This window comes from Arvicola amphibius, chromosome 15, assembly GCF_903992535.2.
Source record: "Arvicola amphibius chromosome 15, mArvAmp1.2, whole genome shotgun sequence".
Taxonomy (NCBI): domain Eukaryota; kingdom Metazoa; phylum Chordata; class Mammalia; order Rodentia; family Cricetidae; genus Arvicola; species Arvicola amphibius.
In genome coordinates this window covers 34,329,834-34,346,281 of record NC_052061.1, presented here as the reverse complement: position 1 = coordinate 34,346,281, position 16,448 = coordinate 34,329,834, and the positions used below count along the sequence as shown (strand labels likewise).

Here is a 16,448-nt window from a genome sequence, read left to right as displayed (position 1 = left end):
CTGGGCCTGGAGACAGGCTTCATGTGCCCACCTTGGCTATGTGAGCCCAGCCGCCTTGGCGGAGCTGTGGCTGAGTCTGGTGGTGGAGTTGGTTGGGGCAGTGCTGGGCCCCACTCTGGGTGCTATTCTAGGCTCTCTAGGCGGTGCTCATCTCGTCCCCTGTGACTTCCACCCCCACCTGGCACACCAAAGCCCTCTGTTGGCTGTCACGTCCTCTGGATTTGGACCTGGTGTGAGGGTGGAATAGGCTCGTCTGGGCTTCCCAGGTGGCACTTGTATTTGTCGCCTGCCGTCCAGACCACTCTCTAGAACCCTATGTTGCTCCTGCTCTGCCTTTCTGAGAGGGAGGAAAACATGGAAGAGCCAAGAGACGGGTTCTTCCCCTTTGCGCCAGGAGCCCCTTTTGGAAACCGCCCATCCAATAGCCATTTAATAGTACTGAAGCTCATAGGAGAATGTCCTTCTTAGGAGATAGATGCTGAACTATAGAGTTGAGTGATTTCAAGCAATGTATACTCTAACACCAAATGGTTCCCCAAAAAAATACACAAAGCAAATAAGGCAAAAATGTCCATTGTTGAATCTTCAACGACTGATATTTCAGTGAATAGTGTACTTGTTCTTTCAACTTTTCTGTATGTTTGGAATTTTCTTTAATAAAAGAAATTGTGGGGAAATGACTGTTTATTGAGTGTCTACTAGTCGCTTGTTACTAGAGGGTGTGTGTAGAAGCCCTGCCCAGAGGAACTCAATTCGGGAGGGCTTGTGGGAGGGGCACACAATCTGTCTGGGTTAGGGTTCACCAGAGCCCTCTCGTTCCCTGGTGATTGAGCAACTGATGTTTGGATTTCTACATCCTGAAGTGGTTTGGGAGAGAACCATGAGACAGACATCACAGAAAAGGGGTCCTTAGAACTGAAGTAGGACTGAAAAAGTAACAGGGTGGCAGCCTCTTTCGGGAGCATGGTGGGAGAAAAATGGTTAGAGCCAGGGGGTCGAGAGGCCGTTACTTCCCCTGTCCGTGGCTCCTTCCTGTTTTGTTTTTCCAACCCAAAAACCTAGGAGTAGGGGAGATGGTACTACGGTTGACTGGGACCTACAGGGGTAAAAGGTCTTGAGACTGGCCACCTGACCCTGGAAGGTAGGAACTACAAGAAGCTATTTTTCAGATTTGTGGCGTCACGCGCCCTCTTGTGGACTTCTGAGGAACAACTCCCACGTACCTCCAGACAGGTGCTCTGATCTGGGAATCTCAAAATTGCCAGGCCCACAAGTAGGCAATATGCTGACTTTGAAGGTAAAAGCTGGTGGATGGTGCATTATACCATGGAGACAGGTGGTACACAAAGGATTAACTCACCTCCATTTCTAACAGCCTATGTGGCAGCAGCTCGAAGAGAGTGTTCCAGTCTAAACCTAGTGGGGAAGCTGTCATAAGTGACCTCCTCTACAGGTGGGTCTTCTGCCTCCAGTATGCAAATGCAGGAGGGTTGGGACAGGCTTTCTTCCAAAGCCTGAACCTGAGCCACTTCCCCAGGCTACTGTCAGTCTTAAGAGGACAGCCCGAAACAAACGGCTCATTAGTCCAAGGTCAGAGACCAAGGGGTACAGATACAGCTGCAAATAGGGTTCACATTCATGGGCATTGGCAGACAAGGAGAAGGCCTAACAGTGTGGAATGAAGGTTCCTTCCCTGTGTAGAGGCGTGGTCTTGTCCTATGCATAGGATGAGCCGTGATGATGCTGGACACCAGTGGGAGAGGCCTCCACAGAGGGATCTGATCTTACTCTCGGAGGAGACCCACACCATCTCTGCCAGCCAGGAAGAAACTCCGCTGGGAAACACCTGGGTTTTCTACTGGAGCAAAAGGCTAAGAATGGCAAGGAAAGTAGTTCTCTGTAAGTCCATCCTCTTGACCTTCACCTTGAGAGCCAGCTACACAGACACCTGGCAGGCACAGATAGCACCAGTCATTCCGTCTTGTAAAGCCAGCGGCATGAAGGGAAGGTCGCGAACAGGGGCTCTGCATTCTGGGGCTTGTGGGCCAACGGTTTCAAGTTCCTCACAGCACTTTGCCTGGGTTCATGAGACCTCTGGGATCCAGCGCGTCTTTGAGCTGCCGCATAGTCGCCATGCCCACTGTGCCCACTTCCTCTTGCAGCAGCTGTCTCTTGCCCAGCCCGATGCCATGCTCTCCTGTGCATGTCCCATGGAGTGCCAGGGCACGCCTAGGAGGCCAATTGAAATCCTCAGCAGCCCCCTCTCCGCTGCCTCTGCCCTCCCAACACCCACCCCTCCCTGACTCAGCCCTTACCTGCCCAGATTTTCTGCAAAGGCCTTGACCCTGCTCTGCTCTTCCACATCATCTGGGTTGACCAGTATGATGCAGTGAAAATTGCCGTCACCCACGTGCCCAACAATGGCTCCTGGGGACCCAGAGAACAAAGCTGTCACCTCTAACCTCCCTGCCCAGGCACTAGCTAACCCCAACGCCTCCCCAAACAGTAAGTTCGTAGAACAGAACCTGTGAGTTTTGAGGCCTTAAGCTCCTCCTTGGTCTCTACCAGGATCTCTGGCAACCGGGAGATGGGCACACACACATCCGTAGAATAGGCCTGAATCAGAAGGCAAGCTCATATGGTTCTCCCTATTGCCCACTGCCTACCTAAAGGTAAGGGACCACTGTGACTCAGGCTTAGGACCAGGGGATCTTGATGCCACTGAATGAAACGTCTGTCTTCCAGCCCACTAGCCTTGGTGTGTTTATTAGCTCAGGTCTCCACTGCTTCCCTGGATCCAAGCCTGGACCACATGCAGGTTCCCAGCACCCCACACTACTGGGCTTCTGCATACTCCGCCCAGAGCCCAGCTTTCCCTTCTGGGTAGACTGCCTCCTTGCTCTCCATTTTTTTTTCCTGGAGGCTGTCTCACCATGTTTAAAATTCCTAAGGGCTCAATCCTGCACCTGGAGCTGGCTCACATGAAGAATTCCCAAGTTTTGGACATGTAATTATTCTCCCTCTAGGCTGGTCAGGGGTGCAAAGTGCAATCCTAGGTGCGGTGGTCTATAGTCCTAGTCCTCATGACCACCCAGCTAACCCTTGGGGAGCCTCAGCCTTCTCTGCTGGGTAATGGGTTGAGAAAAGGGGTTATGCTCTGAACTACCGATCCCACCTCCACCCCGGCCCCCAGCTCACCTTCCGTCCAGGAGACAGGGCCAAGACTGCATACCAAGCATTGTGCCGTGCCGCCCAAAGCTCGCTGCGCTTTTCAGCCTCCTTGGCCCAGGAGAAGTGAGAGCCCCCGTTATCCTGAGTGATTGCCTCTGTAGTAGGAACAGAAAGGCTGGCCCTTAGTCCCGCACTAGGACAGCCCAGGCCCCACTGCGCTACTCTCCCCAGCGCACCTGTGCGTTGCACCTGTTCTGCTAATGCCTGCTGGGAGCCGTGGAACTCCAAGAAAAGGGTGGGTGCCACGGGGCAGTTCAGTTTGCTGTGTCTGTTGCAGGCATCCATCATGACGTCATCCAGGAATTCTGGAACCAGGGAGAGGGCTACTTCAGTGAGACCTGGCCTTCTGTGAAGGCCTTTTCTATAGAACCCACCCCGACTGACTCAGTTTCTTGCTCACCAATGCGAGCCACAGGCACTGCAGACTGGAGGATCTGAACGGTGCTGTCCACAGCGGCTTGAACACTGGGGAATGCACAGGTGGCTGCCACTGTGGCCTCGGGTGCAGGATGCAGGCGTAGGGTGGCAGAAGTAATGATGCCCAGAGTCCCCTCTGAGCCCACAAAGAGTCCTGTGAGATTGTAGCCAGCCGAGCTCTTCCTGAACCCAGGGACACAGTAAGGTAGGTGAGTGATTTCTGTCTAGAAGCCTAAAGCTAGGAGACAGGCTTGGACTGATCTCCTCCAGCCCCAATTACCATCACAGTGCTTGTGATTTAGTGGCCTGGCTTGGCCTTGCACAGGGAGAGTCTTTGTCACGGGCCCTCCAGTGTTCCAGGGCCCTCACCTATAATGGCGGCCCCGGCCTGCAGTATGAAGCAGCCTGCCATCAGGCAGCACCACCTCCAGGTTGATCACGTTGTGCCGCATGGTTCCATAGCGCACAGCATTGGTGCCTGAGGCCCCAGTGGCTGCCATGCCACACAGAGACGCATCTGCACCTGGGTCTAAAGGATAAAGTGCTGGAGAGGGCAACTTGGGAAGCTCTTTCCCTGTGGGAAAGATGGGGTCCTCTGAAATCGCCCAAACAGCCCCTCAAACCCCTCAAGACCCTGAGGAACTGGTTAGTCCCGGGCCTACCAACAGGAAACCAAAGGCCGCTGTCCCGCAGGTGGGTATTGAGAGCTTTTCGGGTGACACCAGGCTCTACCACCACAGAGAAATCTTCTGTATTCAGCTCCGTGATTCGGTTCATATGGGTCAGGTTGATGCACACTCCACCCTGGTGGCAGGGAAGCCAAGAAGGCTGCCCAACTCGGTCTCTAGGCCAGGAGCAGCCCCTAGGACCCCATTCTGTGGCTGAGGCCCCCAGCAGTCATGCCAGAGCTCTAGGATGACAGGTGGAGCACCCCATTATACCTGTACAGCACAGACTCCCCCCTCAACACCGGTGCCAGTGCCAAACGGGATGATGGGAACACCTTGGTTGTAGCACAGGGTTGCCAGGCGGCTGACTTGGTCCACATTCTGAGGCCACACCACAACATCAGGAGGTTGGCACCTAAAAGCAGGCAGGCCTCAGAAGTTTTGAAAGGCGCTCCAGCCCCTTGCCCTCTCATTTCCAGGAACCTGGAGTTTTCCAAGGACCTGAGGACGGGGCCTCAGCGGATCGGGAACAGAGAACACCTCTCTAAAGAGAACGCCAGCACATTCCAAACAGGTAGCAAGAGACCAGGACAGCCCAGGACCCTCGGTCCCAGCAGCAGCTTCTGATACCTATGCATCGACTCGTCATGCCCGTGATGCTCTCTGACGGCAGAAGCAGTGGACACGTGGGGGCTCCCTACCACTGCCTTCAGAGTTTCCACAAAGTCCTGACTGAGTCCACCCTGCCAGGAAGAAACAGTGCAAGGGCCATAGGAAAGATAAGAGGAGCTACCCCGTGGCAGGAGGGAAGAACAGGAGCCGGTCAGAGTGCAAGAGATGACGTCACAGAGCCTCGCGCACTTTGCACCAGGCTCCCCACCCTCCAGGACCCCATCCACACATAGACATATACCTGTGACCCCCTGGAGCAGTAGCCCCTCCAGGGGGACAGCCTCTGGGTTGCCACCCGAAGGAGCATGGTCATAACCGAACCGCAGCTAAGGTGAGAGTACTGGGAAGGGGAGGAGGCAGAGCCAACCAGCCGCTAGCTGGGCCCGATGGCCGCACTGGGTGGAGCCTGCTTAAGGTGGAGCTAGCTTAAGGTGGCCCCTGCAGATCTGGAAACAAGGACAGCAGCCACTTTTGTGCCTTAAAAGTCAACGGCTTCGTGTAGCCCTTAGCACAAACTCCGCGCCGAGGCTTTAGAAGTTCCACTGACTCCTCGGACTCTCCCGTCTACACTTCCAACCTCCTCTTTGACCTCTAGGCTCTAGTTTCCCTTTTCTTTCCAGAGCTCAGGCCAGGCTCATGACCTTGGCTCATACACTAACCTTGATATATATGCCTGTGTCTGAGAAAAGTATCACAGACAGAATACCAGCCATTTCTCTGCTTGGTTCATGAGTTCAATCCTCAGGACCCACAAGGTGGAAAGAGAGAATGAACTCCAGCAAGTTGTCCTCTGACCTTCATACATGTGCTATATAGTACACGTGTGTGTGTGTGTGTGTGTGTGTGCACGACGCACACATACACTCAATTTGTTTGCCTTAGTTCCCAGAATTAACACTTTTAAATCTTTTTTTAAAAAAAAATTATTCATTATGTATACAGTGTTCTAGGGGGTGTGAGCCACCATGTGGTTGCTGGGAATTGAACTCAGGACCTCCTGAAGAACAGTCAGTGCTCTATAACCTCTGAGGCACGCCTCCAGTGCCAGAACTAATGTTTGAAAGTACCAAGTTCAAACAGTCTACCAGGAAGCAAGTTCACTTTAACATTTCATTAACACCATAGCTAGACTTGACTGTGTAAAAGTTCTGTGTGACCGTATGTTTCCATTCTCAAATTCTCCAGTTGACTAGAAAAATTCCTACATTTTACCTAATCTTGTTTTCAAAGGAACAGAGGAAACAGTGTAGACAGGGCACCAGCCACTGGATAGTGACACGATCCAAACATTGGCCCCCCCAAATACAGTCATACAAATGTACAATTTAAATTAGACAAGATGAGACTTTATTTTAGCACAGATAATTTGAAGACAGAAATGCGAAACTGAGTGCTGGAAAGCCAGCTCAGCAGTTAAGAGCGCTTGCTGCTCTTTCTCAAGACGCAAATTTATTTCCCAGCACCCATTTAATGGTTCACAACCAGCTCCAACTCCAGTTCCGGAGGACACAGCACCCTCTTCTGACCTCCACAGGCACTAGGCATGCTCGTGGTGCACAAACATACCTGCAAGCAAAACATTCATACACAGAAAATAAAAATAAATCTTTAAAACAAAATGCAAGATGAAGTGGTCAGAGGTTTGAAACTCAGTGACTTTCAGTAAGCTAGGAACAGCTTAAATCATGGCTCCCATGCCTTAAAATCATCTGAGCCAGCCAAGCACGTGGCGGTGCCCGCCTTTAATCCCAGCATTTCAGAGGCAGAGGCAGGCGGATCTCCGGGTTCGAGGCCAGCCTGCTCTACAGAGGGAGAGCTCCAGGACAGCCAGGACTACATGGACAAACCCTGTCCAGAAAACAAAACAAAACAGCATGAGCATACAAATCACCAGAAATCTTCCTGGAGGCACCACGATAGTAAAAAATGTAACATTCTTTATGGTTACATAAATCACAGAGACAGTTTCCTTAATAGCCTCATTTCTCTGTCTCAAGAGATTGAACAGAACCCCAATTGGCTCAACAGAGCCCCCCAAATTTCCAATTTGACAAGGCCTATCATACAGTGGCAAAATATCCCAAATGGTTCAACAGAGCCCAAACAGTTCAGACTGCTAAAAGACAAAGCCAGTCACCAAATGCCAGATTCCAAAATGGTTCAGAATGAACCTAACTAGCTCAGAGGAGCCCCAAATCAACAGGAAGACAAACCCTGGGGTACACTGACTGGGAAGAAACTCACTAAGGGTCAATTTTTTTTTCAAAATCCAAAACAAACCCAAGTACTTATTTCTCTGCTTTATCTGATAGAAGTAAAAAGCAGCTGACGCCCCGGAAATGGGAAGAAAGGGAAAAGTCCCTGGAATCAAGGGACTCTGGAGCTGTGCGGGGCGCTTCCATCTCCCTTACTTATCTGAGGTCAATGTGTTCCAAGTGGCCACCACCAGGGAAAAATATAAGTCTATCTTCCTGGTTACGTCACTGAAATTGTGCTTGGAGTTGTTAGGGCCAATGCCTGAGCCCTGGCATCACCTAACAAAGCCAGGCTTAGCCGCCCACTGCCAACAGGCCGCTTCCACAAACACATGATACTGAAAAGCAGAGTAAGATTTATTAGATGTGACCACACTAGGAAGAGAAGCCAGGAGGTTCCGAGGCTCACCCACCTCCAAGCCATCTTTGGGGTCCTTACATGAGGTTTAAGCAGAGGGGAAGAGAATCAATCAGCTAATCCGTCCTAGCTGAGGTGTGTCATTGTCTCGGTCCCGGTCTCTCCTGCAAAGTGGGCTGACCAGTCCTCAGCATTGTAGGAAATCCCTTTCTGGGAGGCCAGCTCTGCCTCTGGTGAGCACCAAAAGCCCAGTTTTTTGCTCTTTCCAGCTTGAGGTCCATTGTCCATTGTCTCAATATCCTGATAGCCTAATTGAGGAACACAGTATCTGTGTATAATATCTTCATTCCTGTAAGCATGATTACACAAACACATCACTTTTAAATAATTAATTTCACTCTTATGGTCCCTAAAGGTTCTTGTTCATCTCATAATGCAAAGTTCATTTAGCCCATCTTTAAAGTTCCCAAAGTCTTTTCATTTAAGATTTATTTAAGTATACAGTGGTTTGCCTGCCTGCAGGCCAGAAGAGGGCACCAGATCTCATTACAGGTGGTTGTGAGCCACCATGTGGTTGCTGGGAATTGAACTCAGGACCTCTGGAAGAGCAGTCAGTGCTCTTAACCTCTGAGCCATCTCTCCAGCCCCCTATTTAGGCCATGTTTAAAGTTCCCAAAGTCTTAACAGTTCCAACACTGTTCAAAAGCCCCAACAGCTACTCTAAAGTCACGGCAGTCTCTTAACTGTGAGTCTGTGTAAAATAAAACAAGCTATTTACCTCCAATAAACAATGGCATGGAATAAACTTTTCCAGTCCAGAATGAAAGAATGGAATGATAGTAAGAAAATGCTTATTGAAGCAAGATCAAAACCCAGCAGGGCAAAACACCAAACCCTGCAACTCCACGTCTGGCATCTGGGACTCAAGAGGGAACCATCTGGACAGGAACAGCTTTGGACAGCTCTGCCCACCTAGCTCTATTGCCTGAAGGTCGCGTTCCCTCTGTCTTGGGCAGGCTCCGCTCCCGTGTCTGCAGATTTTTCTCATCAGATCTGGTGTATCCAACATCCTGGAGCCTCCGCTACAGTGTTCGTCTTTACCTTCAGACCTTTACGTGATGATCTGTCAGGGCCTCCCTACAAAGAGTCGGACTCTGCCACTTTTGAATGGCTTAGGCAGCTTTCTGGAACTTTGTCACAAATTCTATACCCCCCCCCTTACCCTTACCCTTGCATCTTTCTTATCTTCAAAACCAATACCATACAGAAGACATGGTCAAGTTCTGTTTGCGAGTTGAGATGTATCTTCTGCCCTGACCCAGTCAAAACACTTTCCTGGGCAGCCACTGTGGAGCAGAGAACCCCTGTGGTAGCATTCTCAATTTCGGCTCTCCATTTTCACAACTTGGAGCCTTAGATGGGTGGGTCTTGCCTTCTGGGCACCTTACCTATTATCCCAGTGCAGAGCAAGAGGCTCACCTCGGATGGCATAAATGTCTTCAGCAATTTCAGATGCTTCATCTACATCCTCCTTGCTTGTGCCTTTAAATTTTCTCTCACCCCTTCCTCACCAGACCAAACATTTCCCCCGTCTTTCTGTCTCTCGCTATGTATCTGAGTAAAAGCAGTGAGCAGTAACCATATCACAGTCTGAATGCTTCCGTGCCTTAAATTTCCTCCACCAAACAAATGAGTCCTTTGCTGTAAAATTGTTTCACCCGAGTTCTCAGTACATGGACAGAATGCAGCCTTAATCCAGATGGCTTCAGCCCAGTTCTTGACAGAGTCCTTGTTCTCTGTGAAGCCCATGAGCCAGGTCTCCACTTGCCACATTTCCTTTGGGATTCTAGTCTTCTGAATTCCCATCAGAATGGCCTAAGTAAGCTCTGCTTACTGCATTCCAGAGCTTTTCTAGCCTGCAACTTCCATATTCCTCCCTAAAGCCAGTTCCAAAAGAGCACATGCCAGATTTATTACAGCAGTAACCGCACTCCTGGGTACCAAGTTTCAGCATCACTTCATTTTCTCCTCCTTATGGCAAAGGCAAACTAAGGAAGGAAAGGTTTCTTTTTGCTCGCAGTTTGAGGGGACGGTCGGTCATGGCAGGGAAGTGTGAAGGCAAGAGCATGAGACAGCTCATCACATCTGCATTCAGGAAGCAGAGAGATGATGCTCTACTTTTCTTATAGAATGCAGTGTGTGTGTGTGTGTGTGTGTGTGTGTGTAGTCACACGTGTGTGTACATTCATGTGTCTGTGGGTACATTTACGTGTGTGTGTGCATTCGAGTGTGTGTGTATGCGTGCCTTAGTCACTGTTCTATTCATGTGAGGACACAACCAAGGCGACAACTGTAAGCAAAAGCATTGAGTTGGGGACTTGCTTACAGTTTCAGAGGTTTAGTCTGTTATCGTCATGACAGGAAGAATGAAGAATGTAGGCATGCAAGCAGATGCTGAAGCAGTAGTTGAGAAACAATTACATCCTGATACATAGATACACACACACACACACACAGAGAGAGAGAGAGAGAGAGAGAGAGATGAGACGATGAGAGATGATGGAGGAGATGCGATGAGACTCGAGCTGAGAGAGAGAGAGAGAGAGAGAGAGAGAGAGAGAGAGAGGGAGGGAGGGAGGATGACTCTGGGCTTGGCTTGGGCTTTTCAAACTTCGAAGCCCACCCCCAGCGATACTCTTCTATCAAAGAGTTCCACTGCCTGGTGACAAAGCATTCAAGTAGATGAGTCTGTGGGGACCATTTCTATTCAAACCACCACAATGAGCATTCATGTGTCTGCATTCATGCAGACATGTGGACCTGTATTTGCTCTAGCAAGCATATACAGGTCAGAAGGCAGTCTGGAGTGCTGGTCCTCAGCACTTGTTGAGGCAGGGTCTCTCTATATGCCAGGCTTGCTATCCCTGAAGCTTTTGGGGTTCTTGTTTCTCCACCTCCCATCTCACTGTGGGAACCCTGGGGTTATTGATATGCCCGACAATGTCCAGGATTCCGTGGGTTCTGGGGTTCAAACTCATCACCTCATGCTCACACAGTAAGTGCTTTTTACCCATTGAGCCATCCCCTTGATCCGGGACACCATTGTGACTTAAAGAATGACCAGGGAGGAAACAATGGCTATTCTGTGGTTTTGGTGAAGTTTTTTTTTTTAATTAAATGAAGGGAACTGTCACTTCCAGGAAAACTGCTGATTACATTTGTTGCTCAATGATAAAATGAGCTTTTATGTTAAACAGAATTTGGATAAAAGCCTGTCCTGTTGCCTCATGCTTAACCAGTGTTGATGAGAAAGCTGGTGGGATTAATACAGTACTTGATACTGTAATAAAGTTTGTCCTCATAGCTGGGCGGTTGGTGGCGCACGCCTTTAATCCCACACTCGGGAGGCAGAGACAGGTGGATCTCTGTGAGTTTCCGGCCAGCCTGGTCTACAAGAGCTAGTTCCAGGACAGCCATGGCTACACAGAGAAATCTGTCTCGAGAAAAAAAAAAATCAGCATGTAGAAGTATGTGATTTGATGAGCCATTTTTCAAATGCTCAAGTAATGATGGCATAAATTCACAACTGGATAAAAGACAAAATGCAAGAGCAAGTACTTTAAACATTTAATTTTAAAACATTTTATTAATGAATATTTAAGGGGTGTGTGTGTGTGTGTGTGTGTGTGTGTGTGTGTGTTGCCTTAATGTATGTCTGTGCACCAAGTGCATACAATGCCCAGGGAGGCCAGGGAACGGTGTCAGATCCTCTGGAACTAGAATTACAAATAGTTGTCAGGGACCAAGTAGGAACTGGGAACTGAACTCAGGTCCTCTGGGTTCTCTGCAAAATCAGGAACTGCTCTTAACTGTTAAGCCATCTCTCCAGCACCAAAAGATTTATTTTAATCATTTCTGTATCTGTATGTCTGTGTGCATGTGCACATGAAGGCAGCTACCCATGGGTGTCAGAAGTGGGCACCAAATACCTTGGAGCTGGAGTTCCAGGGCAGTTAGTTGTGAGCCATCCAACACTAGCGTGAGGCCCTCTGCAGGAGCAGCGCATGATCTCAACTGCCTAGACTGAGGAGTCTAAGTCCAGTGAGAAGGCTCATTGCTATGGTGCTGTTTTCTGATTGGTTGTCGTTTTGTTTTGTTTTTGAGGCAGGGTCTCACTATGTAGCTCTGGATGGCTTAGAACTCACAGAGATCCACCTGCCTCTGCCTTCTGAGCACTGGGGTTAAAGGCATGCACCAGCACACCTGAGGCTGTGATAGTCTTCAGAGATGTCATTGTGTCACAAGATGATGGCACTTGAGCACATAAATAGAAATTAGATTTTTGTCACTATTCCATGAACAACCCACAGCATGGTTGATGCCTTGGGACATTTGCTCCACTTTCAGCTGTCACTGTCATTAGGATTAAAAATGTCTGCCCATGCAGTGCCCTGTCACTATGCACATCCAAGCACATTACAAAGTAGCCGGTGAGTGGATGTGGGGATTTAAGTGGCATATGGCAGCATAAAGGAGACCAAGCAACCGACAGTGTCCAGGGGAGGTAATTGACAAAAGCTTAATGAGAAGTAAACGAAGTTAAAAATCATATTTCAGGGGGGCTGGAGAGATGGCTCAGAGGTTAACAGCATTGCCTGCTCTTCCAAAGGTCCTGAGTTCAATTCCCAGCAACCACATGGTGGCTCACAACCATCTGTAATGGGGTCTGGTGCCCTCTTCTGGCCTTCAGGCACACACGCAGACAGAATATTGTACACATAACAAATACATATTTAAAAAAAAGAAAAACCGTGTTTCAGGCAGTGGATGTAGCTCAGTTGGTAGTGTGCTCACACAGAGCCCCATGTTCTATCCCCAGCACCATATAAACAGGCATGATGGTGCACACCACTAATTTTTATGGCAATATAATAATTTTTTATTGTTTGTATTGAGCTATATATCTTTCTCCACTCCCCTCCCTTCCTCTCCTCTTCCCTTCTACCTTCTCCCATGGTCCCCATGATCCCAATTTACTCAGGAGATCTTATCTTTTTATACTCTCCATGTAGATTAGATCTATATATGTCTTTCTTAGGGTCCTCATTGTTGTCTAGGTTCTCTGAGATTGTGAATTGTAGGTTGATTTTCTTTGCTTTATGCCTAAAAGCCACTTAGGAGTGAGTACATATGATATTTGTCTTTTTGGGTCTGGGTTACCTGACCCAATGTTTTGGTCAATGTTTTCTAGATCCATCCATTTGCCCACAAATTTCAAGATGTCATCATTTTTTCTGCTGTGTAGTATTCCATTGTGTAAATGTACCACATTTTCTTTATCCATTCTTTGGTTGAGGGGCATTTAGGTTGTTTCCAGGTTCTGGCTATGACAAACAATGCTGCCATGAACACAAATGGACACATGTCCTTGTGGCATGATTGATCATCCTTTGGGTATATACCCAAAAGTGGTATTACTGGGTCTTGAGGAAAGTTGTTTCCTAATTTTCTGAGAAATCGCCATACTGATATCCAAAGGGGCTGTACCAGCTTGCACTCCCACTGGCAATGCAGAAGTGTTCCCTTTTCCCCACAACCTCTCCAGCACAAGTTGTCATCAGTGTTTTTTAATATTTATTTATTTATTTTGTATACAATATTCTGTCTGTGTGTATGCCTGCAGGCCAGAAGAAGGCACCAGACCTCATTACAGATGGTTGTGAGCCACCATGTGGTTGCCGGGAATTGAACTCAGGACCTTTGGAAGAGCAGGCCATGCTCTTAACCACTGAGCCATCTCTCCAGCCCCGTCCTCAGTGTTTTTGATCTTGGCTATTCTTGCAGATTTGCATTTCTCTGATGGCTAAGGATGTTGAGCATTTAAGTGTCTTTCAGCCATTTTAGATTCCTCTGTTGAGAGTTCTCTGTTTAGGTCTGTATTCCGTTTTGTTGTTGTTGTTGTTGTTTGTTTTTAATTGGATTATTTCTTCTTTTGATGACTAACTTCTTGAGTTCTTTATATATTTTGGAGATCAACCCTCTGTCTGATGTGGGGTTGGTATAGATATTTTCCCATTCTGTAGTCTGTTTTATCTTGTTGATCGTGTCCTTTGCTTTACAGAAGCTTCTAAGTTTCAGGAGGTCCCATTTATTAATTGTTTCTCTCAGTGTTTGTGCTGCTGGGGTTATATTCAGGAAGTGGTCTCCTGTGCTAATGTGTTCAAGTATACTTCCCACTTTCTCCTCTATGAGATTGCCTTTTTTTTTTTTTTCATTTTTTTTTTTTTTATTTTGTGTACAATATTCTGTCTGCATGTATGCCTGCAGGCCAGAAGAGGGCACCAGACCTCATTACAGATGGTTGTGAGCCACCATGTGGTTGCTGGGAATTGAACTCAGGACCTTTGGAAGAGCAGGCAATGGTCTTGCGGGCACCAGACCTCATTACAGATGGTTGTGAGCCACCATGTGGTTGCTGGGAATTGAACTCAGGACCTTTGGAAGAGCAGGCAATGGTCTTAACCGCTGAGCCATCTCTCCAGCCCCTATGAGATTGCCTTTATGTTGAGGTCTTTGATCCATTTGGAATTGAGTTTTGGTGCACACCTTTAATTATTCCAGCATTCAGGAAATGGAGGCAGGAGACTCAGAAGGCCAGGGTTATTCTTGGCTACATAGTGAGTACCCGACTCTGGGTACCAACTTCAAGGCCTGTTCAAGACCTGTCTTTAATATTTGCAACCCTGTCTCAAAAGAAAAAAAAGAACGGAAGGAAGGAAAGGAAAAAAATTGTATTTCAGCAAAAATATGCACTGTGAGGCTGGAGAGATGGCTCAGAGGTTAAGAGCACTGGCTGCTCTTCCAGAGGTCCTGAGTTCAATTCCCAGCAACCACATGGTAGTTCACAACCATCTATAGTAGGATCTGGTACCCTCTTCTGGCAGAACACTGTATACTTAATAAATAAATAAAATCTTTAAAAAAATATGCAGTGTTTTCAAAGCCTTTCTTTGTCCTCGTCCTTTATTCCTACGAGAGAGAGTAATAGAAAATAGTGCTTTGAATTTTGCAAGGTCTTTAATATTTATTTATTTATTTATTATGTATACAATATTCTGTCTGTGTGTATGTCTGCAGGCCAGAAGAAGGCACCAGACCTCATTACAGATGGTTGTGAGCCACCATGTGGCTGCCGGGAATTGAACTCAGGACCTCTGGAAGAGCAGACAATGCTCTTAACCACTAAGCCATCTCTCCAGCCCAGCAAGGTCTTTAGAAACAGCTCACAGAGCGCTCATTTGGCGGGGTTATCATAAAATATGAATGAGAGTGTGTTCAATCTTCTTTTTGTACCTTTCAGTTTTGTCTCAAAATATGCATAGCTTTTACAAAAGTAGAGACATTTCTACTTTTGTGTAGATGTGTGTGTGGTGCTGGGAATCAGGCCCAAGGTCTTTACACGCTAGCAAATGTTCTGCTATTGAGCTACATCCTCAGCCTAAGTAGGAGCACGCTGGACAGACTGTCACATACATCCTGCCTTTCCCCTTTCGTTTCTCCATGAATTAGACACTCCACCATGTGATCAACACACATTTTCAGTGTCTCTTCCAGTTTTATTTGTATATAACTGCAATGTATTTGATTCACATATTCAAACATCTAGATTGTTTCCAGTGTTTTGAAAATGATACATATTCTCTTTTTTAGAGAATTTTATATTTGTGTGTATGTGTGCACTCACAGATGTGCCACAGTATGCATGTGGAGGTCAGAGGACAACTTGTGGGAATTGGGTCTCTTCTTCCACCTGTTGTGGGAGACCAGGGTTGTAGCTCGGGTCAGGCTCGGCGACTAACACCTTTACCCTCTAAGCCATGGTTCTTTTTTTTTTTTTTTTTCTTGGCAGAGTTTACATAGCCCTAGCTATCCTGAAACTCACCGTATATCCCAAGTGCAGGAATTAAAGGCAAGCACTGTTTTTTATAGTCAGCTCCAGCCCTGTTTTTGAGACTGGTTTTCACTCTGTATCTCAGACTAACCTGGAATTTACTGGGTAGCCGCCCAGATCGGTGTCAAACTCACAGCAATGATTTTGCCTCAGCCTCTTCCAAGTGCTGAGTTTACAGGGTTATCAAACTCATACTAGAAGCATTCCTTTTCTTTTTCGTTTGTTTGTTTTCGAGACAGGGTTTCTCTGTGTAAGCTATCCTGGAACTACTTTTGTAGATAGGCCTGCCTCTGCCTCCCAAATGCTGGGATTAAAGGCGTGTGCCACCACCGCCAGGCTCCTGTTTCTTTTTGAGCCTGTCTCACATTGTCCAAATTGGCCGTGAACTAATCCCCCCGCCCTTTACTTCTGAGCACTGGGATTGCTTCAGCCTTTCTCCTCCCCAACCCTACGCTTCAGTGTTGTGTATACTTTACACAGAGCTAAAGTTATCATCGTTTACAAATTTTTAGGGTTTTGTTTTTAGAGCAAGGTTTCTCTGTTCTGGAACTCCTTGGAGACCAGCCTCTGCCTCTCTAGTGCTGGGATTAAAGGCGTGCGCCACCACCGCTCCACAATTTTTAAGATTTTATGCGCATGAATGCTTTGTCTATATGTCTATATGTGTCCATAGAAGGGGTCAGTACTGAAATAAAGTCATAGTAGGCATGGTACCGTTCATCTGTAATCCCATTAAGTAGGAAGCTGAAACAGAAAGATGGTTAAGTTTGAAGCCAGCCTAGACTTGATGACAAGACCCTGTCTCAAACCAACATGGGGTTATTTGTGCCAGTCCTTCCAAAAATAACTATAAGGCCAAGAGGTTAAGAAAAGTGGTGGTTTTGTTTTGTTTGTGG

General features: G+C 47.5%; 1 protein-coding gene across 2 annotated transcripts; it reads right to left on the bottom strand.

Annotated features, from left to right (window-relative positions):
- Window positions 1-557: 557 nt before the first annotated feature.
- Window positions 558-5,370, bottom strand: Ldhd (lactate dehydrogenase D). Of its 2 annotated transcripts, none has more exons than XM_038312359.1 (11): window positions 5,230-5,370; window positions 4,947-5,059; window positions 4,590-4,731; window positions 4,311-4,452; window positions 4,018-4,177; window positions 3,632-3,831; window positions 3,408-3,554; window positions 3,199-3,326; window positions 2,526-2,616; window positions 2,316-2,427; window positions 558-2,229 (listed from the first exon to the last, which is right to left on the bottom strand). In XM_038312359.1, exons 1-11 carry the CDS (start codon window positions 5,299-5,301, stop codon window positions 2,064-2,066), a joined length of 1,473 nt encoding a protein of 490 aa, XP_038168287.1. In that variant the 5' UTR covers window positions 5,302-5,370; the 3' UTR covers window positions 558-2,063. The 2 variants fall into 2 exon arrangements, with proteins under 2 accessions (XP_038168287.1, XP_038168288.1); XM_038312360.2 differs by having other exon boundaries at window positions 3,408-3,536.
- Window positions 5,371-16,448: the final 11,078 nt, after the last annotated feature.